The sequence below is a fragment of the Sminthopsis crassicaudata genome, chromosome 4 (assembly GCF_048593235.1).
Source record: "Sminthopsis crassicaudata isolate SCR6 chromosome 4, ASM4859323v1, whole genome shotgun sequence".
NCBI lineage: Eukaryota > Metazoa > Chordata > Mammalia > Dasyuromorphia > Dasyuridae > Sminthopsis > Sminthopsis crassicaudata.
In genome coordinates, this window is record NC_133620.1 from 465,204,711 (window position 1) to 465,228,433 (window position 23,723).

The 23,723-nt window shown below is 40.4% G+C and overlaps 1 protein-coding gene across 1 annotated transcript; it reads left to right on the forward strand.

Moving 5' to 3' along the window:
* The first annotated feature begins 9,798 nt into the window (after positions 1 to 9,798).
* ZP3 (zona pellucida glycoprotein 3) lies at positions 9,799 to 16,135 on the forward strand. The gene is made up of 8 exons (XM_074264132.1): positions 9,799 to 10,197; positions 11,689 to 11,807; positions 13,833 to 13,936; positions 14,130 to 14,307; positions 14,384 to 14,501; positions 14,584 to 14,675; positions 15,376 to 15,515; positions 15,903 to 16,135. Exons 1-8 carry the CDS (start codon positions 9,871 to 9,873, stop codon positions 16,100 to 16,102), a joined length of 1,278 nt encoding a protein of 425 aa, XP_074120233.1. The 5' UTR covers positions 9,799 to 9,870; the 3' UTR covers positions 16,103 to 16,135.
* Positions 16,136 to 23,723: the final 7,588 nt, after the last annotated feature.

Genomic DNA, 23,723 nt, shown 5'->3' on the forward strand with positions numbered 1-23,723 from the left:
ATTGAGCTCTTTTAGGGTGCAGCCTCAAAAAATCCACTAGGCCCCAGCCATCGTGGGGTTCGGTGGAGAGAGCTGGGGAGAAGGACCCGAAGAAGTAGGACTTGAGATGAAATTTGGAGAAAACCCAAGGAGCCAGGGGGCAGAAAACAGGAGAAAGGGCACTCCCAACATGGCGGACAGCCATGAGAAAAGGCAGGGCCGGGAGGTGGAACACGTCGTTGTTGGACGGGGGGACAGGGAGCAAAGTAATGGGAAAGGAGAAAGAGGCCAGGCAGCTAAGGGATTTAAAAAGCAAGCAGGATAATGTGCAACAAGAAAATGGTATTTACACACATATATTGTGTCTAGGTTTTATTGTAACACATGTAAAATGTATGGGATTGCCTGTCATCTAGGGGAGGGAGTAGAGGAAGGGGGGGATAATTTGGAAAAATGAATACAAGGGATAATATTATAAAAAAATTACTCATACATATATACTGTGAAAAAAAATTCTAAAAAAAAAAAAAAAAAAAAAAAAAAGCAAGCAGGATTCTGTGCTTGATCATGGAGGTAATAGGGAGCCCCTGAAGCTTATTGAGAAGGGGAGTGACCTGGTCACATGAACTTTATGAAGATCCCTTCAGTAGCCACAAGGAAAGAGATCAGAGAAAGGCTCTTGCAGCAGTCCTGGTGCATGTGGGGAAACCAGGAGAGCCCCAGAATCCCAAGTCCAGAGCCGGTCCATGATGTTGGTTAATCGCCTGTTAGGAATTTCACTTAACATACATGTGTATGTGTGTATGTATAATATCCTGCTAGTAATGAATCTCTGCTCTCTCAGCCCACAGAACACATGATTTACACATGCATCCACAGATTCTCTGTCATAAATGCGGGGTTTGTGGCCAGGTGGGGAACCACTGATCGTCTCTCAGGCCTTTTCAGCTCTAGATCTCACAGGGGTCCAAGTGACCGGGTTCAAATCTGGGCAGGCATCTAATGTCACTTAGTGACATTAGATGCCTGTGAGTCCTTGAAACTTTGGTTTTGAAACAGGGTTTTCCCATAAGCAGCAGTAAATATTTTTTCCAGTCCAGGCTAGTTCTGTTTCTCTTTTAGGAAGATGAGGAAGTCAAAGAGAAGAGAGAAGAGCTTGCTCCAGGAAGGGGAAGACTGGGGGTGGGGGTGGGATAAAAATACCTGTGGGGAGGGGTCAAGATCCAGGTTTTCCTGCCATCTGCATCCAGAGAGAGAATGATGGAGACTGTATGTGGATCAAAGTGTAGTATTTTCATTTATTGTTTGTTTCCTTTCTCAAGGTTTTTTTTCTCTTTTAGTCTGATTTTTCTTGTACAACATGGTAAATATGGAAATTTAAAAAGAATTGCCCATATTTAACCAGTATCAGATTACTTGCTGTCTTGGGGAAGGGGAAGACAAAGGAGGAAGGAAGAAAACATTGAAATAGAAACTCTTATAAAAATGAATATTGAAACTCTTTACATTTATTTGGAAAAATAAATTGCTGTAAAAGAAGGAGAAGGAGAAAGAGGAGAAGGAAGAAGAAAGAGGAAGAAGGAAAAAGAAGAAGGAAGAAAGAAGAAGAAGAATCTGGATTTTCCTCTAGGGGACTGACTGTATTTGAATTCCTTTCATTAACCCAACTCAAAGCACTTCTCTTTCCAGAAACCTGCTCCGAGCTCTCCAGCCCAAAATGATTCCCCTCCCCCTCCCTGGGTTCCTCTGTCACTTGACCGGACCTCTCTTAATATACTGATCACATTGTTTGCTCACATATGACAGAGACTACTGACTTGTTCTTCCTATGCTAGACTATAAGCTCCTTGAAGACAAGCTGGGACCTACCTTCCTTTTAGTCTCCCCACAGGGCCAGGGCAGAGCAGAGAGTAATGCCTGAAGGATAAATGGATAAAGAAATGATTCACTCCAAAACATAGTATTTTCACCTTTTGCTGATGTTGTTTGTTTGCTTCTTTTTTTTTTTTCTTTCTTATGTTTTTTTTTTTCCTTGCAATCTGATTTTTTTTTTGTACACTGCATTATGAATATGGAAATACGTTTAGAAGCATATATTGGATTGCTTGCTGTCTTGGGGAGTGGGAAAGGGGGAAGAGAGGGAAAAATTGGAATACAAGATTTTTCAAAGGTGAAGTTGAAAACTATCTTTGCATGTATCTGGAAAAAGAAAATATTATAAAATAAGAAATGATTCATTCCCCATAGAAACTTTGTTCATCCCCGCCCCCCCCAAAAAAAGGGAAAAAAAGTTGGGAAGGCACAAGGGGATGAGCAATTCCAGATTCCAGACACGGCAGAGAACAGTTTGAATCATATACTTATCTCAGCCTCTCCTTTGCCTTACTCAGAGTAGTCTCAAAGCTGCCATTGAGCTTGGTATAACCTGAGCAGTTTACCTTGCTTTGAACTTGCTCCTTGTTTCACTAAAAAGCTATAATTCATTCATTTATGATCTCTTGGCCCTCTCTGCATAGAGTCTCCCATTGCTGAATTCTGCCCTTCCCATCTTTTGATTGTCTTCTCAAGGTTGTAACGACTTTGGCTTGGCCCATTGGTTTTCTGACACATTCTGGCTGGCCAGATCCTCCGGCTGCCTTTGTATTAAGTCCGTCCCATGTAGCCAGCCTCCATGTCAATAATACGCCTTGGGTTTGCAGTTAGTAAAACACTGGTGGTTATTCCTTGACCCCTAGGAGATAATCAGGTGGGTCTCTTCCCAAGGGGCTGCAGGCCCTCTGCCACAGAGAATCTGAGCAAGGGCTGCAGTGTCAGTCCTATCACAGGAGCTGTGGAGATGCTAGACCCCAGAACTGGTGCCCTGGGTTTGCTTTTAAGAGAGGCCGTGTCAATCCTAGCTTACTCATTCTGTTTAGTGCATCTCAAGGAAAGGCAACAGGGGGGAAACGTGCTAAACCTATATTGTGGGGGATACAGGGGGAAAAGACCCTGGCTTTGCCCCTCCCCTCAGAAAGAGACCTTCTTGTTGGAGAAAGAAGCCCAAACCTCATGAAAAGCTAAACCAAAATATAATACCAACTATGCTGTAGGACTGAGGTAGAGGCCAGAGAGAGAAGGAGGCTGAGCCATAAAGGAGGACTTCCTGGTAGAGAAGGGATTGGAGCTGAGCCTTGAAGGGTGGGAAAGATTTGGAGAGGCAGAAAGGAAGGAGGTAGACATTCTATCAGGGCAGATGAGTGGTACCAGTCAGGGACACTCATCTTTGTGAATTAAATGCCCCAAATACTACTGTGTGACACTGGGAAAGTCACGTTTGCCTCGGTTTCCTCATCTGTCAAATGAGCTGTAGAAAAAAAAAAAAAACAGTAAGCCACTCCAGTATTTTTGCCTAAAAAGCCCCAAACAGGTTCACGAAGAGTTGGATGTGATTGAACAATAACATATATGTGTATGTATGTGTGTATATAATGTCCTGCTAGTAATGAAGTCTCTCTCTCTCAGCCTACAGAACATATATGGATTTTATATATATATATATATATATATATATATATATGTATATGTATATGTATATGTATATGTATATGTATATGTATATGTATATGTATGTATATATGGCCTGGTTGGAAACCAATGACCATCTTAATCTCTCCGGCCTTTTCAGTTCTAGATTTCAAGACCTGTGGAAATTTAGTGAGAATTTCAGGGTCTATCACTGAGTATATTAATAGCTAGCATTTGTGGAGTACTTTAAGATGATCTCAGTTCGATGATTCAGTCCATTAGCTCCAATAGACTTGGGATGGAGAGAGCCATCTGCATCCAGAGAGAGGACTAGGGGGACTGAATGTGAAGTACAACATTGGATTTTCCATCCTTGTGGTTGTTTGCTTTCATTTTGTTTTCTTTCTCATTTTTTTTTCTTTTTTGATCTGATTTTTCTTGTGCAGCATGATAAATGTGGAAATATATTTGGACATGTTTAATGTGTCTTGGATTATTTGCTGCCTAGTAGAGGAAGGTGGGGGGACGGGAGGGAGAAAAATATGCAGCACCAGATCTTGCAAAAATGAATGTTGAAAATTATCTTTGTATGTATTTTACTTTTGAAAATTTTGTGTGTGCTCTTTATTTATTTTTTATTACTAAAGCTTTTTATTTTCAAAACATCTGCATAGATAATTTTCAACATTCACCTTTGCAAAACCTTGTTGCATGCATTTTAAAAATAAAAATAAAGATAAGTTGATCTTCTGCTGGTTTATTTAGTGAGGCAATTAAAAATTTAAAAAAAGATTCTCTCAGTTAGGCTTCACTGTAACCCTGTGATATAAATGCTATTATTATTTCCTTTTTACAGATGAGAAAACAGCCTGAATCCTGAGTCCCAGAGTCTCACAGTGTCTGAGGTAGGATTTAAACTCCAGTTTTCTGGACTACAAGACTAGGGATCTCCTTTCGTTACTTTTCCAGAGAGCTGCCTCCCCAATGTAGATATATATGGCCCCAGAGGACAGACCTCAAAGCAGCAGGTGGCCCCAAGGGTCAGCAGATTTCTGCTCAACACAAGGAAGAACAGTTGGAAGCATCCAGCAATGAAGTGACCTCCAGAGATGCTTTTGACACAGGAAAGCTTTCTTGCAGAGGTAGAATGTTCAGCTGGGAGGGAAGCCACACGAGAATTCCTGCATGAGGGGTTCTGAAGGCCCTCTCAAAGATAGACTTCCATGAATCTACAGGAGGGGACCCGGGAAGGGGCATGTGGAGAGAGTGTAGGACCATGGAGGCCACAGTCATTGGGGCACACCCTCCAATAGCTGAATCCTTGGAGAGAAAGGAAGGGGGTGAAGTAGGGGAGTTAAGCAGGACTTCTATGACATCTCACCATTTTTTTTTTCCTGAGGCAATTGGAGTTAAGTGACTTGCCCAGGGTCACACAGCCAGGTAGTGTTAAGTGTCTGAGACCAGATTTCAACTCAAGTCCTCTTGACTTCAGGGTTGGTGCTCTATCCACTACGTTAACTAGCTGCCTTAAAGCAATTTCTATAAAGCATTTGCTCCACCAAGGTCATTTCCAAGTGTTGGACAAGTCATTCTCTTGCCACAGCTAAGCTGATCTTGTGTGGGACAGCTCTTCCTGAGAGTCTGCCCAGTGTACAGACAGAACTTGGATATTTGTTTGTGGAGAACTCAAAGGCCAATGTCCCATCTACTACATAATCGTTTGTTTGTTTGTTTGTTTTAAAGAAAATACCAACTCACAATGAAATTGAGGACCACCATGGCAGAGAGTCACAAATTCTACTGAAATGGGTAAAAGTTTCACTATTCATACCCATAAAAGAAATAAAGAAAGAAGAGTGAAAAATGCTACTGGGTGAGGAATTAATTTGGAGCTCAAGATTTTAATGAATCCAATTCAAGTGGGACCCGAATATCCATAAATGAGAAGACTGTGAACTTTGCTTCCTTAAAATTTCAGTGTGGGGGGCAGCTAGGTGGCACAGTGAATAGAGCACCAGCCCTGAATTCAGGAGGACCTGAGTTCAAATCTGGTCTCAGACACTTAACACTTCCCAGCTATGTGACCCTGGGCAAGTCACTTAACCCAGCCTCAGGAGAAAAAAAAAAAAATTCAGTGTGTTCTGTGCCTCCAGAATAGTCTCAGGGAAGCAAGCGCAGCCTGACAAATATTTGACTATGAATTTAACACTAGCCAGTCTACACTGGAGAAAAAATCCTATAAATGGGAAGATTGTGGGAAATACTTTGATCAGACTATTCTACACATCAGAGAGTACTAAATAGATGAATAGGATCAAATTGTATAGCAAGGAGAACAGAACCACATTAGTATTTTGGCTTCTCTGCCACACTTGTGACTCATATTGACTTTGACCACTAAGACCCTCATATCTTTTAAATTTAATTTTGTTTTGTTTTTAGAAATATAGACTTTTGTGGGAGAGGCAATCAGAGTTAATTGACTCATCCAGAGTCACATATCTAGCAACTGCCTGAGGTTGGATTTGAACTCCAGGACCAGTACTCTATCTACTGCATCATCTGGATGCCCTTAAAAATATAGATTTTAAAAATATGTTATCTATCAACCTTCCCTATCCTCCACTGGTATAGTTTTTTAATTGATATTCCTTTATTTCCCAATATTCATTTCCCCTTTATTGTTGTTTGGTCATTTCAGTTGTGTCTAAAACTCTGTAACCTCATTTTGGAGTTTTCTTGGCAGAGGTACTAAAGCGGTTTGCCATTTCCTCATTTGATAGGTGAGGAAACTGAGGCAAACAAAATAAAGTGGCTTGCCCAGGGTCACACAGTCAGGAAGTGTCTGAGGCTGGGTTAGAACAAGAGATGATGAATCTTCTTGACTCCAAACTCAATGAGCTCCCCAAATGTCTTCATTTTTCTTTAGTTATCCCTTATTTATAATGCTTTATAAGCAGCCCAGCAAAAGCAGCCAAATACCACAATAAAGGTTCTGCAAAGAAGGGAGTGTTTTCTAATTACACCTTCAGTTTTATTACATTCTTACTGGTACAGCTGATTTACTGAGCCCAAGTAGAAGATTTTACATTTATTCCTATTAAATTTTAAAGGAATAAAAATGGACAATGAGAAAAAGAAACTATCACTTTGCATATGATATAATGGAATACTTAGGGAGCCTTAGAGCCTTAATTGAGGCAATTAACAATTTTAGCAAAGTTGCAGGATATATAATAAATCCACATAATTAATAAGCATTTCTATGTATTACCAGCAAAATCCAATAAGAAGAAAAAGAGAGAAATTCCATTGAAAATATCTGCAGACAGGGCAGTTAGGTGGTGCAGTGGATAGAGCACCAGTCCTGAATTCAGGAGGACCTGAGTTCAAATGTGGTCTCAGACACTTAACACTTCTTAGCTGTGTGACCCTGGGCAAGTCACTTAACCCCAGCGGGGGGGGGGGGAATGTTCTAAATCATTATTGATTAGAGAAATGCAAATTAAAATGGCTCTGAGATACTATTACACACTTATCAAATTGACAAACATGACAGAAAAGAAAAATGATAAATACTGAAGAAGATATGAAGGGGGGAAACCCCAATGCATCATTGGTGGAATTGTAATTGGTTAAACCACTCTGAAGAGCAATTTAGAACCATGGCCAAAGGGCCAATAAACTGCACATATAACTGACCCAGCAGTACACTAGTAAGTCTATATCCCAAAGAAATAAAAGGAAAAGAAAAAGGACTTATATGTACAAAAATATTTATAGCAGCTCATTTTGTCGTGGCAAAGAATTGGAAATTCATCCATTGGATTGTGGCTGAACAAGTTGTGGTATTTGGCTGTAATGGAATATTATTATGCTATTAGAAATGATGGAGTGAAGTGAGTAGAATCAAGAGAACATCATACATAGAAACAAGAATATGTGATCAATTCTGGTAGATATGACTCTTTTCAGTAGACATGAAGGAAAGGGAATGTGGATCACAACCTAGTATTTTCACCTTTTTTATTGTTTGCATGTTTATTTTCCTTCTCATTTTTTTCCTTTTTGATCTATTTTTTCTTATGCATGCAGCATGATAATTGTGGAAATATATATCGAAGAATTACACATGTTTAACATATATTGGATTATTTGCTTTCTAGGGATGGGGTGGAGGGAAGGGAGGGAGAAAAAATTGGGAACACAAGGCTTTGCAAGGGTGAATGTTAAAAACTATCTTTGCATGTATTCCAAAAAAACCCAAAAAACCTATTATTATAAAAAAGAAAAAGAAGTGATGAGCAGGACAGTTTCAGAAAAATCCAGGAAGACTCATATGAATTCGTCCAGAATGAAGTTAGCAGAAACAGGGAAACATGGTACATGGTTCCAGTAATATTGTAATGATGATCAACAGTGAGAGACTTAATGACTCTGATCAAGACAAATGATCCAAATGCACATGTTTAACTTATATCAGATTGCTTGCTGTCTTGGAGACGTAGGAGGGAGGGTAGAAGAGACAAATTTGGAACACAAAGTCTTACAAAAGTGAATGCTGAAAACCATCTTAACAGATATTTGGGAAAAAATAAAATGTTATTAAGAAAAGAAATCTTTAAAAAAATTTAAAAGTCTTAAAAAGAAAACAAGGATCCAAGATAATTCCAAAGAGAAAACGCATTAACTCTTAGTGCAGATTGAAGCAAACAACAATTTTTAAAAAGCCACTTTCTTAATGGGGAGGGGAGTGTTTGTGTGTATATTTTCTTTTGTAATATGGCTAATAGGGAAATATGCTTTGCAAGATTTCACATGTATAAAGAAGAGCCAACTCACTTCCAGTTGATCAATGATGGACAGAGGTAGCTACACCCAGAGAAGAAACAATGGGAAGTGAATGTAAATTGTTAGCACTAATATCTGTCTGCCCAGGTTACATGTACCTTCAGAATCTAATGCTTAATGTGCAACAAGAAAATGGGATTTACACACATGTATTGTATCTAGGTTATATTGTAACACATGTAAAATGTATGGGATTACCTGTCATCGGGGGGAGGGAGTAGAGGGAGGGGGGGATAATTTGGAAAAATGAATACAAGGGATAATATTATAAAAAATATATAATAAAAATTATTAAAAAAAGATTTCACATGTATAATTCATATCATTTATCTTCTCATGAAGTAGGAAGGAGGGCAGGAGTTTTGAACTCAAAAGTTAAAAATGATTTAATTTTTAAAAAATTAAATGTAGAACTGATGCTGAGTGAAATGAGCAGGACCAAGAGATCATCATATACTTCAACAACAATACTCTATGATGATCAATTCTGATGGACATGGGCCTCTTCAACAATGAGATGAACCAAATCAGCTCCAATAGAGCAGTGACGAACTGAACCAGCTACACAGCAAAAGAACTCTGGGAGATGACTAGGAACCACTACATAGAATTCCCAATCCCTCTGTTTTTGTCCGCCTGCATTTTTTATTTCCTTCACCGGCTAATTAATTGTACACTGATTCAAAGTCTGATTCTTTTTGTACAGCAAAATAACTGTACGGACACGTATACACATATTGTATTTAAGTTATACTTTAACATATGTAACATGTATTGGTCAACTTGCCATCTGGGGGAGGGGATGGAGGGAAGGAGGGGAAAAATTGGAACAAAAGGTTTGGCAATTATCAAAGCTGAAAAATTACCCATGCATTTATCTGGTAAATAAAAACAATAATTAATAAAAAAATAAATGTAATTGGGAAATAATAAAATAAATTATATATAAATATATATGTAGGTAGGTAGTTGGGTTTGCTAATCATTCAGATTTTGTGCCTCGATAGATTTAATAGACAATAGGTAGCAGGAACATTTGTTTTTTCTTACTGACCTTTGGCTCTTCTCTCCAGTGAATTCTTGAGCCAGTGGGAAAAGAAAAGCACCAAAAGACAGAAGTGTATTTTTAAAAAGGAGAGAAGGGGCTGAGAAAATGGGGCATCTTTTTCCCTGGGTGTTAGAAGGCCCCAGAGATGATGGCTCATTTGGACCCTTCCACAGGAGTGAATCTTCCCGCCACCAGCCAGACTACTGGAGCCCCCCAGGGGAAGGATTCTGTCTCCTCGAGAGCATAGTTTGGGTGCAGGCTCCTTGCTCAGTAAAGATTTGTTAACAGGCTTGGCTGTTAACCTGATTGAGAGAAGCCGGTGAAAGTGGGATGCCTCAGAGTGGGTAGGGCTGGGCTGGGAGCTCCCACAGGTGTGAACAATGTGTTCTTCGTGGATATAAGCAGCCCCCCAGCCTTTTCCTCAAGGGACAGTTTGGAAGCAACCAGGCTCGGATTGTGGCTGGGAGAGTTAGTTCCTGCTTTGGGACATGGCTGGAGGAGTCTATCTTGGGCCCTTTCTCAGGAGAGTTAGGACTCCTGTGTTCTCCAGCTTTCTCCCTTTCCTCCTCCTTTTGCTCCTGATGCTCACTGGGGTTTCTTGGGAGGCTCCCCATCCTCCACGGTTCGTGCAGGTTCAATGCCTGGAGTCCCACATGGTGGTGAGCGTTAAAAGAGATCTCTTTGGCACCGGGAAGCTGGTCAAAGCAACGGATTTCAGCCTGGGCCCGGGGGGCTGCAAGCCTGCGACTGTGCAAGAAGATGCTCCAGTAGTCATCTTTGAGGCTGGCCTCCATGAGTGTGGCAATGCTGTCCAGGTAAGACTCCCATCCCCTTTCTTAGGGGAAATGTGGGTTCTTAAGGCTTCCATCTGCTGTGAACGGCCTCTTCCATCCTTGGAAGCACCAAAACCAGAGCGAGCCCAGGGTCAGCCTCAGAGCTGCAGAAAGACTTCAGCCCGATTCTCCTTTCTGGAGTGCTCGTGATGTGCGTCCAGTCAAACATCCCCACTTTACAGATGAGGAAACTGAGACCCAGAGTGGTAAATTGAATTTGGGTGAAAAGATTAGTTTTATCTAGAACACAAGATTTCAAACATAAGGTGAATGTTGAAAACTGCATGTATTTGGAAAAACAAAATACCACTAAAATAACGAAAAATTTTCAAAAAAAGAAAGAAAAGATAAAGATCAGCGTCTAGAACTGGAAAGAACCTCAAGGGTCATCCAATCCCCCTCATTTTACAGATAATGCAGTTGAGCCACAGAGAAGTAAAGTGCTTTATCCAGGGCCACTCAGCTAGGAAGTGGATATGGGAAAAGGAACAACAACAACAATTATAGCTAAAATTTGCTTAAGGGCAGCAAGTAGTGCAGGCCTGGAATCAGAAAAACCCTTCCTGAGTTTAAATTAGCCTTAGACACTTACTAACTGTGATCCTGAGCTTAAAAAAGAAAAAAGAAAAGGGGGAAAAAAAAAAAGTAAAACGAAAAATCAAGCGGCAGTTAACAGGAAAGAGCTTCTTGTTCAAGCTCTCTTCACATCAAACACTACTCTCTTTCTCTAACTGGAGCCAAGTCCAGAGCCTCTATTTAAAGAAGGAGTTTACCTCAGAATATTCTGATTTTTTTTCCCACTTTTCTGCATTACTTGGGGACTTCTCTGATTTTTTTTTCCCCCCTCTCCCCTCCATGGTTCCCATCCTCCTTTTCATTTTTCTTTTATGTTCTGTCTTGTAATTAAACTGTAAGTTCCTCAAGGGCAGGAACTTTATTATTATTAGTTTTTTATTTGTAGCCCTAACTCTTGGCTTGGTACCTGGCACACAGTAAGAGCTTAATAAATGTTGATTGATACATAAGAAGTACTGCTTCTCAGATCCTGTTTTCTCATTTATAAAATTAAAGAAATGTCTCACAAGTTTGGTGCAAAGAAGGAGTATTGCAAGTCTTGCAGCGCTGTCAAAATTTGGCTCATGTGCAACAGGGACGAATAACCCTGGCCTTTTTTGGGACATGCTACATTCCCATGTGGCAATCCTCGGAGGGAGTATTCCACAAAGTGAAAGGCCTATTTCTCAAGGCTCCTGGAGGGAAGCACAAGACCAAACCTTCCCTCTTTAACGAGCTTGCTACTTGACTGCCACCTAATTAATTCTCTCACCAGGTTCAAAGGCAATGGAGGACTACGGTATGGGTTAAGGGTTGTCTTTTGAAGGGAAGGGTATTCTATGGGACCTCATACGGAAGCACTTGAATTAGAACCAACTGTGATAAAGGTTAATTAAGCCTCTTAACTGTTTCTTGCAGGTAACTCCAGATGGACTAATATACCGCACCAGCTTGTTCTACCGCCCACACCCAATTGGAAATTTTACCATCTTAAGGACTAATGGAGCAGAAGTTCCCATTGAATGCTACTATCCTAGGTCTGTATCAGATGGCAGCCTGCTTTTCTCTTCTTAAAGATAGTGTTCACTAGACTATTCTCTTTTTTGTAAATCACAGCTATTCAAAGCTTAAAATTCCTCAATGTGTCCCTCAGTAAAATGTAGTAAAAAAAACAAACAAACGAACGAACAAAGAAACAAACAAACAAAAATGCTTATTTCAAGTTTCCTCTCTCCCTCCTATAATTTTTCTTTCTTTGTTTTTCTACTTATCGCATTCTGGTCCCCTAAGACTTTGCTGTCAATTTTCCTTCTCCTTTTTACCACCCGCACTTACTTGGGTAACCATACTTTAATTAGGGGTCCCTTTGAGACCCAGAAGTATTGCTCAAGGTCGCTAAATGATAGAACAGGACTTGGCTCTTCTGGTCCTTCTACCAAGAAACAATCCACGATTTTTATAGAATCAGGAAGTGAGATTGGGCCTGTCTAGTCCAATCCCTTCCTTTTACCAATAAGGAAACTAAGGCTGAGAAGTCAACACTTGTATAAAGCCTCAAAGGTAGACTTTGAGCATAGGTCTACCTAACTTGACTTTGGCTCCTTCACACCAAACAGATAGGGAAGGGGTAACGTGAAGCTGCTTGTCAAGTGTCAGCCATGGTACCAGTCAGTTCTGGAACTTCTACCCAGGGCAGACAGTCACCAAGACTTTGGGAAATGAAGGTGCCTGATGGTCCGACTTTTTAAGTCGCTGAAAATACTTCCAAGGCCACCCAACTCTTGAGTGCAGGGTGGGTAGATGGGGAAAATGTAGCCATGTTCCTGACCCAGGCTGATTGGAGTAGAAGCCCTGAAAAACTTGGATAACTTCTTTGCTATGATCCATATTGTCTTTTTATAAAGAGGTAAGCACATCAATTGATGTTTTTATTTTTCAGAAAATAGGTCTCCTCAGTGTTTGTCGTTATTAATAGGATTTAGAGCTGAAAGGCGACATTATCACAACTTCATGTTTCAATGTATATCCATATCTTTTATTTAAAATTTTTATCCCTTGTGAGAAATGAGAATATCTATCCAGAAACACCTAAGGTAGATAGGGAAGAGGGAGAAGGAGAGAGCCAGTAAGGATAACAGGCTGGGAGGATAGTGGTACTTAACAGGAGAGATTTTTTTTTTGGGGGGGGAGGCTGTTTTAGCTATGATCCATCTATGGAAATCCACTCAGCAGTTTCTAATAAGCAATTGGAAATGAAAGGCTGGAAGCCAACAGATCTGGGATAGACAAGTAGATCTGAAAGTCTTCTATTTAGAGGTGATCATTGAAATCATGGGAGTTGATGAGATGACCAACTAAAATAGAGGGAGAAGAAGGTCTGGGACAGACTATGGCCATGAGACTTAACCTGGAATGAAGATCCCAGCAAGAGATTGAGAAGGCGCAGTTAGGTAGGAGAATTAGCAGAGAGCAATCTCATTGAAAACCTAGAGAGCTGAGAATATTGGGAAGAAGGTGATGGTTGAAGGAATTGCTCTGGGAAGTTTCTTAGAGTAATTAAAGGGGTGGGGAGACTAAGCATTTATAGAGTGCCTTCTTTGTGCCAGATACCATATTAAGTGTTTTATAAATCTCATTTGAGCCCTATAGCAACTTTTAGAGGTAGGTGCTATTATCCTCATTTTACAATTGAGGAAACTGAGGTAAACAGAGGTAAGTGACTTGCCTAGGATCACAGTTAATATTTGAGCTTGAATTTGAACTCTTTTCTCCAAAGTTACTAGGTATCTCTAGACCTAGAATCAGGAAGATCAGAGTTAGAATTGAATGATGACAGAAGCCAGATTGCAGAGTTAAGAAGATTAAAAATTGGGGAAATGAAAGTACTTGTTATAGATGACCTTCTCGAGGAGTTTCTCCATAAGAGGAGAGAAGGGGAAAATAGCCAGCCCAAATTCAAGACAATCTGAAGGATGGGGAGAGATGGGAATGTTTAACTATCCTTCAGGTAGGATCTATCACGTGGGTTTGACTGGTCAGATTTGCTTTGATTCTTCTTCCAGGTGGGGCAATGTAAGTAGCAGAGCTGTCCAGCCTACATGGGTGCCCTTTAGGTCCACCATAGCTTCTGAAAGGAAGCTTGACTTTTCTCTGCACTTGATGAATGGTAAGTTGAGGGGCTGTGGGGAAGGAGCCCTATGTGATCTCTCATCTAGTTCTAATTTGTATGTGGAAAAGTTCATTTTTATAGGTTTAAATTGAGAATTCTAAAAAAAGAAAAACTAATGAATTAAAAAAATAACTTTGCCGCTGCTTTCCCAATATGTGTATATAATACTCATGGTCATCCTGCTTTCTAGATGATTGGACAGCTGAGAGTACCTCGGCCCAGTTCCAGCTGGGTGACACAGCCCACCTTCAGGCTGAAGTCCACACAGGCAGCCACGTGGCGTTGAAGCTCTTTGTCGACAGCTGTGTGGCCACCCTGAGCCCAGACAAGAACTCGGAGCCCCGTTACAGCATCATTGATCACAGTGGGTACGTCCCTCATTCTTCCAGGCTCGGACGTGGCTCTTGAAGAAGGTATCCTTTTAATACCTTCCTGTCCTTCCAGGTGCCTGGTAGATGGCCTTTCTGAATCCTCTTCAGCCTTCAGAGCCCCCAGGCCTAAGCCAGACATCCTCCAGTTCACAATGGATGTGTTCCACTTTGTCAAAGATTCCCGGAAACTGGTAACTAGTCTTTTTTGGACCGAGTAAAGGAGGTCCCCATGTTTTCTTGCCCTTCCCTAATACCGAACTTCTTCTCTCTTAGATCTATATTACATGCCATCTGAGGGTCACTGTAGCTGACCAAGCCCCAGACCAAATAAACAAGGCTTGTTCCTTCAACAAGTCCACCAATAGGTAAGTGAGTCTCGGGAGTGGGAATAGGGAGGGCCAGGGCTGGTCACACATCTTAAATCTCTAATCTACCTTAATGTGTGCCACAATAATATTCTTAAAGCCAGGACTGACCATGCTACTCCATCAAACTATCAATGGCTCCCTATTACTTGCCTAGCATTTAAAGCCCTTCAAAGCCTGGCCCCAACCTACATTTGCTGCCATCTTCTATATTCTTCTTCATACAGAGACTAATGTCCTTACTGTTCACACATGGCATGCCACCTACTTTCTTTTACATATCTAGTTCTTTGAGATTTTGGTTTTTTGTTTGTTTGCTTGTTTAAATTGCTGGTTTCCCTCAAAACTTAGCTTAGAGGGGCAGCTACATGGTGTGATGGATAGAGCACCAGCCCTGAAGTCAGGAAGACCTGAGTTCAAATTTGATTTCAGACACTTACCACTTCCTAGCTGTGTGACCCTGGGCAAGTCATTTAACACCAATTGCCTCAGCAAAAAATAAAAATAAAAATAAATAAAAAAAAAAACCTTACTTAGACCTCTTCATGAGACTTTGTCTATATATAATATATAAAAACCAGGACTGCTTTATATTTTTGTATCCCTAGAACATAGTAAAAATGCAAAAAATGTTTAGAATAAAACAGATTTTTCTCCTCATTTCCTTTCATTCCCCTTCCCTACCTCCATCTTTCCCTAGCTGGTTTCCAGTGGAAGGATCTCCTGAGATCTGCAGATGCTGCAACACCAAAAACTGTGAAAACCCCAATGGCTCCAGGGGCCTACTTCCTATCTCTGCAAAGCCCTGGAAGAGAACAGCTTCCCTCCACCAGGAGCAAGGTGAAGATAATCAAGGGGCCCAGTTCCTTTATCCTTACTTCATCCTACCCATGCCTCTGTGTTTTAAGCATGGAGCCAGCACTCCGCCTCTTGAGATGGTTTCCCCTATAATTACTGAGAGGCACTGGTAATAAAGTAGGATGATCTAGATTCAAAATCTGATTTGGTTGCTTACTTAGCTAGACAGATTAGATTAATTTCTACTGTCCAAGCCTTTATTTACTCATCTGTAAAATGGCACGATGGCCTCCAGGGTCCCTTACAGCTCTGGAACTGTGGCTTGTACAACTAGTGTCTAAATTTAGCGATGGTTAATGGGCATCAAATCTGGTTTTAAGCCCTTATCTAAGCCTAGTCGCGAGTTTCGTGTTTTCTCTCCACCTCTAGCAAGAGAAGCAGACCTCACGATTGGGCCCATGTTCTTGGCAATGAACATCAGCCGTCATACCCCATGGGAGCCCAACCCGGATTTCGTGGAAAAGTACGCAGCCCTTGGCCTGGGCCTGTCCCTGATTGCCGTCTCGGTTTTTACCTTAGTCATCATGGCCCTGGTCCTCCTCTGTAGGAAGCACAACAGTGCTTCTTGATTTGTCTGCTGGCCAATAAAAATAAGAAAGAGACTCTGTCTGACTGGTGTGTAAATTAACATTAATGGACCAGCTGAGGGAGGTTGGCTCTCAAGCTGATCACTTGGTATTTCCCTGGATCTTGGGGAGAGGAGGGGAACCTCCAATCATAAAAAAGTCTGACTGGGATGGGGAAGCAACAGCAGAGAATATTTAGTTTGTGCCCTAATCCCAGGAACAAGATTCCTTGCTAATCTCCAAATGTTTTCATTTCTTCCTGAACCATGAATACCCCCATACAATGCCCAGAGAAGAAGTCATCCAACCTGTTTCAATGCCTCTAGGTAAGGAGAGCTCGCTACTTTATTGTCATAATAGCCATGGGAAAGATGCTTTATTCCTGCCCTTTGAACAAGGATTCATTTCTTGAGATCAGATATAAAAGGGAAAAAAAAGGCCTTAAGTCCCATCCTGAGAGTTCAATTCTTGGTTTTTCCCAAAAGAAAATGGAGGAGCTTGCTTCTAGAGAGGTTATCTAAGGCAGCATTTGTACCCAGGTCTCTAAAACCCCAAATCCAGCGCCCTCTCCAAGCCTCGATAACTTTTAGGTTTTGTTTTAAAAGAATCTCTGGAGGGCACCCAAGATCCCTCCTTTGAAGGATGCCTTGTTCTTAGTCTTACTTATCCTACAACTAGCCGGCTCTTTGACCAAACAGTGACTTAATCTTGCAGATGTCTCAAACAGCTGTAGGGACTAAGGTGGGACATGGGGGTCTGTGCGTTTGCCAACAGGGGTTGTTTTCTTCCCAGGCCTGGTCAAATGGGACTTCTCTCAGATGTGCTCGGACTGAACTTGTGGTAAGGCAGCATTGTTAGGGAATCGAACATCGCCCAGTAGGTAACAGACTAAACTGAGGTCCACTAAGGCTAGAGGTTCTTTTGGGGGGCTTGGGAGTTCTCTCATGCCCAAATACAACAGCTTTATTGCTTAGAGCCAAGTGCCTCACTTCTAAGACAATGATGAAAAGGCAGATGACATGGTCTTAAAAGCTCTGGACGGTTCCTTTTGAGCTTCCCTTGCCCTTCCCCCTCTGAGATCTTGGGCAAGTTAATTTATAGATCTAATACTCTGAGCATCATTGGTGACCTAAAGGCATGGGGCCTAAGGGAAAAAGTGCTAGATTTGGAATCGGAAGGGCTAGCTTCAATCCCACCTTTATTACTTCCTGTCTTTGGACTTAAGCAAACCACTTGATCTCTGAGCTTCAGTTACTCATTTATAAAAGTGTTGGAACAAACGGCCTCAGAGGGCCATCTTTGAGTGTCTAAAATTGATATTAATGTCTAAGTATAGCAGGTTCATAAAGTTTCCCTGATCACCTTGATTTAGCTGGGGGGGGCTGACGAGCCCTGGGGGCTTTGGCCCTCACTGCTTATGTGGGCCTGACCCTTGGTGGTTTATGAAATTGTAGACTGGTAACTAGGGACGAATTATTTTCCTGGTACTTCCTTTCCAACTTGCCTATCAGGCATTTCCATAGCATAAACCTGCCTTTTTCTGGGCACAGGTGAGAGGCCTGAAAGGAAACTCAGGCCTTGGGGTAGGGGCATCTTGGTGTTCTAGCTTTAGAATGTTTAGTGGGCCTGGGCCCAGAATCTTTAGAACCTTCCTTCTTATTGGTTAGCACAAAGGGATGGATGGCTTCCCTTTAGAGATAAAAAAGAAAAACAAAAGAAAAGGACCCATGGACAAACATTTATAGCACTTTTTTTTTTTGAGGTGGGGGAGTAAAAAAAAAAAAACTAGAAATGGAGGGGATACTCATTGGGGAATGGCTGGACATGTGATAAAATATTATGATGTAAAAATGGTAGATATGGTTTTAAAAAAAAAAAAACAATCTGGGGAGACAAAGTGAATAGAATCAGGAGAATGATTGATTTATATAACAACATGGTGAAGGTAATCAATTTTGAAAGACTTAGTAATCCGATTAATACAATGGCTGACCACATTTCCAAAGGACTCGTGATGGTTCCCATCTATTCCTAGAGAGAAGTGATGGATTGAGTTAAGATTGATGGATATTTCCTTCTCTCCTTCCTCCCCTTCCTCTTTCTTTCCTCTCATCTCTCCCCCCCCCCATCTTTTTCTCCCCTTTCCCACTTCCCCTCCCTATTTCTCTGAGGCAGATTTAAGTGACTTATGCAGACTTACATACCAAGTTAGCATTGAAGGTAGCACGAGAGCGAGACCTTAATTTTTACATTTGCCTAATCAATTCTCTTCTAACTGTTGCTGTTATTTATATGCTTTTCTATTATCGGGCAACTAAGATACCCGAGAGAAATGAATCGACTCTATGTGGATTTTTCCTTTTGGACTGGAAAAAGCTTCAGCTCAAGGCCATGGGCCCAGTGTTGGGGCAGCCCTAGGATCTGCTGTGATTTGGGGAAAAGATCACTGGGTTGGGTCAGATTCTAGTTTTAGTTCTGCCATTTGCTCTAGATCAGGCTCCTAACCTGGAGTCCACAAAATTGGGGGGGAAAGACCCTCATAACTATGTTTAAATATAACTGATTTCTTCTGTAGTCCAATGTATTTTATATCATACATTAAAAAACATTCTGAGGAGAGGTCTGCAGACTTCACCAGCCTGCCAAAGGGATACATGCATGACACAGAAAAGGTTTAAAATCCCTGACCTAAAAAAATAAAAACAAACAAACAAAAAGACCTGGATCATCTCTAAGGTCTATCCCAAACCCTTAGTTCTAACAACTGAAATCCTAATCTTCCATCTCTTTAGAATGATCATGATGGTTTATATCACATTCACTTAGTAAATGACCCTGCATTTGGAAAAATCAAACCCTCCCTTCCTAGGTTTTTTTTTTTTTTTTTTTTTTTTTTTTTGACATCCAGATAGCATTTTTTTTCCTTTTGCCTCTGACTTCTGCATTTAGGACAGGAGGTGGAGAGTTCTCACAGAAAATGTAAGGGGACCAGAAACAAAAAGCTGTCCCCAATGCTCAAAACAGCTCTTTGAGAACAGACAAGCTCATGAGAGCCCTTGAACAGACTCTCTGAATTTATGGAGGCTCCCCTCATCACTAGAACATCATAAGAAAGCATTTGAGCAAAAATGTAGAAGAGATGTTGTTCAAATTAAATTTTTATACAAGTATGTTTGTCCTAAACTTCAAAAATGCTACTATCAAGCTGTTGGAACATTTGAGGATAAAAGAGATTAAGTGTAATGCCTGCCACAAAGCATTCTGGGTGAAAATACAAAGGAATACCAGAGGAAAGCCAAAAGCAGCAGCAGTGTTAGGAGATTAAAAGACAGTCTTAAAATTTTCACTTGGCTCTTTTCAACAATAATGTGATTCAAGGTAATTCCAATAGACTTGAGTTGGAAAGTGCCATCTACATTTCAGAGAGTGGATCATAGTATAGTATTTTCACCTTTTTTGTTGTGTTGTTTGCTTGTTTGTTTGTTTTTTCTTTTTCATTTGTTTTGTTCTTTTGTTCTTTTTGTTGTTTCCTTACATTTTTCTTTTATTTTCCCCCCTTTTTGACCTGTTTTTTCTTGTGCAGCATGAAAATTGTGGAAATATATACAGAAAAATTACATATGTTTTGCATATATTGGATTACTTGCCATCTAGGGGAGGGGTAAAGGGAAGGGAGGGGAAAAAATTTGGGACACAAGGTTTTGCAAGGGTAAATGTTGAAAATTATCCATACATATGTTTTGAAAATAAAAAGCTTTAATAAAAAAACTTTTTAAAGTTTCCTACTGTCTTTAGGCTCTAATAAACATTTCATTTAAAGTCCAATAGACATTGCACATTACATACTTTTATGTACTCTATAATCCAGGTAAAGTGACATTCTCAGTGCCATTTATATATGACCTTCCATCTGCCCACTCTGTGCCCTTGTACTGGCTGGATCCCAACCTCGGAATGCCTTCCTCCTCACCTCTACCTATTAGAATCCCTAGCCTCCTGTAGAGCTCAGTTCAACCTCAAGCTCAAGTTCAATACATGAGATCCTTCATGTTCTTCCAGATACCCATACTCCTCCCCCCATTACTTTTTATTTATTTTGTCTATGTAAAGAATATAACAGGAAGTAAGACACAAATTCTGTGGTGTATTTTACTAAGAGAATGTTGTTTCTCATCATTTCAGTCATGTCCAATTCTTTGACACCATTTGGGGTTTTTTGTTTTTGTTTTGTTTTTGGCAAAGTGGTTTGCCATTTCCTTTTTCAACTCATTTTACAGATAAAGAAAATGAAGGAAATGTGGTTAAAAGGCTTGCTTAGGGTCACACAGTAAGTCTCTGAGGTCAGTGAACTCAGGTCTTCCTGACTGCAGGCCTGGTGTTCTACCCCTGGCTATTCCTACCAAAGGAGTTAGCTGACCTGCTTTAATAACTTTTCAACCACCACAACAACAAAAATGAGAAGCTGCCCTGGGATGAGGACACATCTCCTTTCCTGTCTTACCTTGCTTGTGCCTCAAGGACTTATTTCTACTAGGTCTGGAGGCAAATTTATAGTCACTAATAATCTGAATCTCTTGACAGTTGCTCCTATTTATGGAACATGGGTTTGCAGAAGGCTGCTACCTCAAGGTGCCTCCCTTATGTTTGCAAATCCCATTTGGGTCATTGCCCACTCCTCCTCCCCCCGCACCACAGTTTTACTAAAGCTGTCCCTGGCCAGAAAGTTAAACCTTTCCCCAATATTTCCCCTATCAGCATTAATCACACAACAAGGATTAACAGTCTGTCTACCTATCATCATCTATCTCTCTGTATTTTTCATCTATCATCTTTTTATTTCTATATCATGTATCTCTTTCAGTAGCTATATAGAAGTAAAACAAAAGCAGAGACTGATAAAGGAAATTATTTCTCATATTATTAATTAGTTTAAATATTAATTAATTAATTATTAAATTAAGACTGAGATTTTCCGTTATTTCCTCATTCAGAAACTATTAGTCTATATGTTCAATCACAGATGGATGAGATTGACCAAATCACCAGCCACCTAGAGAATCTTAGAAAAAATTTTGATCTAAGGTGAATTCCAGCCCATTTTGTTCCACTCAGGCAGGCCCCCATGGAGGGGGGGGACAGGGAATAAAATCCTATCTACCTTGTTTGAGGTTGGGGATGGTCTGGCTTGAAATAGTCTCTTTTTGTCCATGAATGACACAATCAAAATCATGTTCCCCAGCCCCTTGTTAGAGTAGACCCACCTCTCATTATAATATTCATTCTTCTCATTAATTATTAACCAATCAGAGTTTATTGTCACCTGTCAGGAACTGCCATAGACAAATAAGTGTCAAGAAGTACCATGATCCATCTTTGGCACTGCAGAGTGCCACTGACTCCTTTTATTAATTATTCGCTAGAATAATTAATAGAATGACTAATTAGTCAGAATCCATTCTCTTAAACTTTTTATAAGACTGGTTTGTTTGGATAGGAAGCAGCCGGAGGTTCTTGCTGTTGATTACAGAGACAGAATCAACTTCTTTTTTGATCTACTTTCTCACAAAGAGACAGGAAATCTTCATAGAAATATGAATATTGAACCAGGTTTGTTTCTACTAGGCAAGGGAAAGAGAATCCAGTTCCTTTAACTGCATGACAATTCCACTGATGTATGCTCATCAATTCAAGGGGGCAAATCAGTCTTTATTCTTCTTGGCCCAATGCTTACTGTCCCCACATCAGCGCTGATGGAAAGGATTGGGTAGCCTGCAGCCATAGTTTGGTTTGCCTCACAGTCAACCTGTTTTGCTTTCCTCCTCATGTGGTAGGTGACCACAAGAATGACTGTTCATCAACATTTCTGGCTTCTCTCCCCACCCCACCTCTACTCCTTCTCCCAAGCCCTACAGAAAATACAGTCCCAGAAACCTAGGTTTAAAATTCATCTCCAGATGATGAATCCCAGAGGATTGAGTCTCCATAACAACACAAGAGCCATATGTGTGTTTTGAATTTATTTACATATATGTCATACACACACACACACACATATATAAATGATCATACGTTTAAAGCTGGAAGAGTTATTTTACCCAATCTCCTTACTTTATAGATAGAGAAATAGAGGCAAGGAAAAGTTAAAGGACTTGAGCAGTATCTTATAGCTAATAGTAATATATAATATATATAATATAATATAATATAATACAATATATATGTAATATATATAATAATCCCACTTCAGACAATGGGATGCAAACTTATCTTCCTAAATTCTAACCACTCTACCAACTACCAGCCTCCCCAGAACCTGAGATGAAATAGGGGGAATAACGCCTCCCAAATGTTGTATGATACATTTTGCGTTTGTGCTTTTTAAGTAAATATGTCTTTTTGAAAACTAATGCGACTGTTAATAGTTAAATGGAACTGGAGCAGAAGGGACCAACATTCCCAATAATGGAAGTAACACCATTGTTGGGGCTGGAGTCCTTTGTAGAGAGTCTAGATACCATCCAAACTGCCTTAAAAATATCAGAGGGGCAGCTAGAGGGCACAGTGGATACAGCACCACCCCTGAAGTCAGGAGGAACTGAGTTCAAATTTGACCTCAGACACTTAATACTGCCTAGCTGTGTGACCCTGGGCAAGTCACTTAACCCCAATTGCCTCGGGGAAAAAAAATTAGAATAGCCTGGAAAGACTTACATGAATTGACACTAAGTGAAATGAGTAGAACTAAGAGAACATTATACACAGAAATAGCAAGATTATGTGATGATCAACCATGATGGACTTGGCTCTTCTCAATAATGTGATGATTCAAGGCAATTCCAAAAGATCTGGGATGGAAAATGCAATCTGCATCCAGGGAGAAAATTATGAGACTGAATATGGACTGAAGCATTGTGTTTTCACTTTTTGTTTGTATTTTTTTGGATTTTTCCCTTTTGGTCTAATTTTTCTTGTACAACATGACAAATGTGGAAATTGGTTTTTTAAAATTGCACAAATTTAATCTATATTAGATTACTTGCTGTCTTGGGAAGGGAGGAGGTAAGAGAGGGAGGGAGAAATTTTGGAACACAAAGTTTTACAAAAACAAATGCTGGAAACTATATTTACATGGATTTGGAAAATAAAATGCTACTGAAAATTTTAAAAAAGTACCAGAGAACCCTGAAGAAGGGGTGAAATGTAACCTTTCTGGCTCTTAGGCAATTGGGACCCCAGTAATCAGTGTTACAATTTCCAATAACCAGACTGCATGTAGTTATCATTCATTTAGGGGCTATTCTCTCAAAACAAATGGACAAGGGCTCTGAGTTTTCAAGGTAGCTCAGTTTCTCAATTCTAAAACTCTTCCTATATAGACTGAGATGGAGGAAAGCTCCAGAGACAAAGCTAAACCTAGGAGACAAAAGACTTAACTTCCTTCTGCCTAGCCACATTCCTGCCTTTCAGATATTTAGGAAAAAGGATTTTGAGCTCATCCTTAAGTCAGCAAAGTGTTTTAGGCAGAACATTGCCCTCAGGGCCCTGTTCCTCAGTATCTAGAAAAGCATTTGAGCTAAGAAATATTAAAATATTGTCAAGGGCAAGCCAACTTCCTGACATCACC

What these genes read in the sequence shown, in the direction of transcription:
- ZP3 (XM_074264132.1), top strand. Translation starts at nt 9,871, where the DNA reads ATGGCTGGAGGAGTCTATCTTGGGCCCTTTCTCAGGAGAGTTAGGACT. An exon ending in ATTGAATGCTACTATCCTAG is followed by an intron (nt 11,808 to 13,832) that starts GTCTGTATCAGA and finishes TTCTTCTTCCAG; the next exon opens with GTGGGGCAATGTAAGTAGCA. An exon ending in TTCCCTCCACCAGGAGCAAG is followed by an intron (nt 15,516 to 15,902) that starts GTGAAGATAATC and finishes CTCCACCTCTAG; the next exon opens with CAAGAGAAGCAGACCTCACG.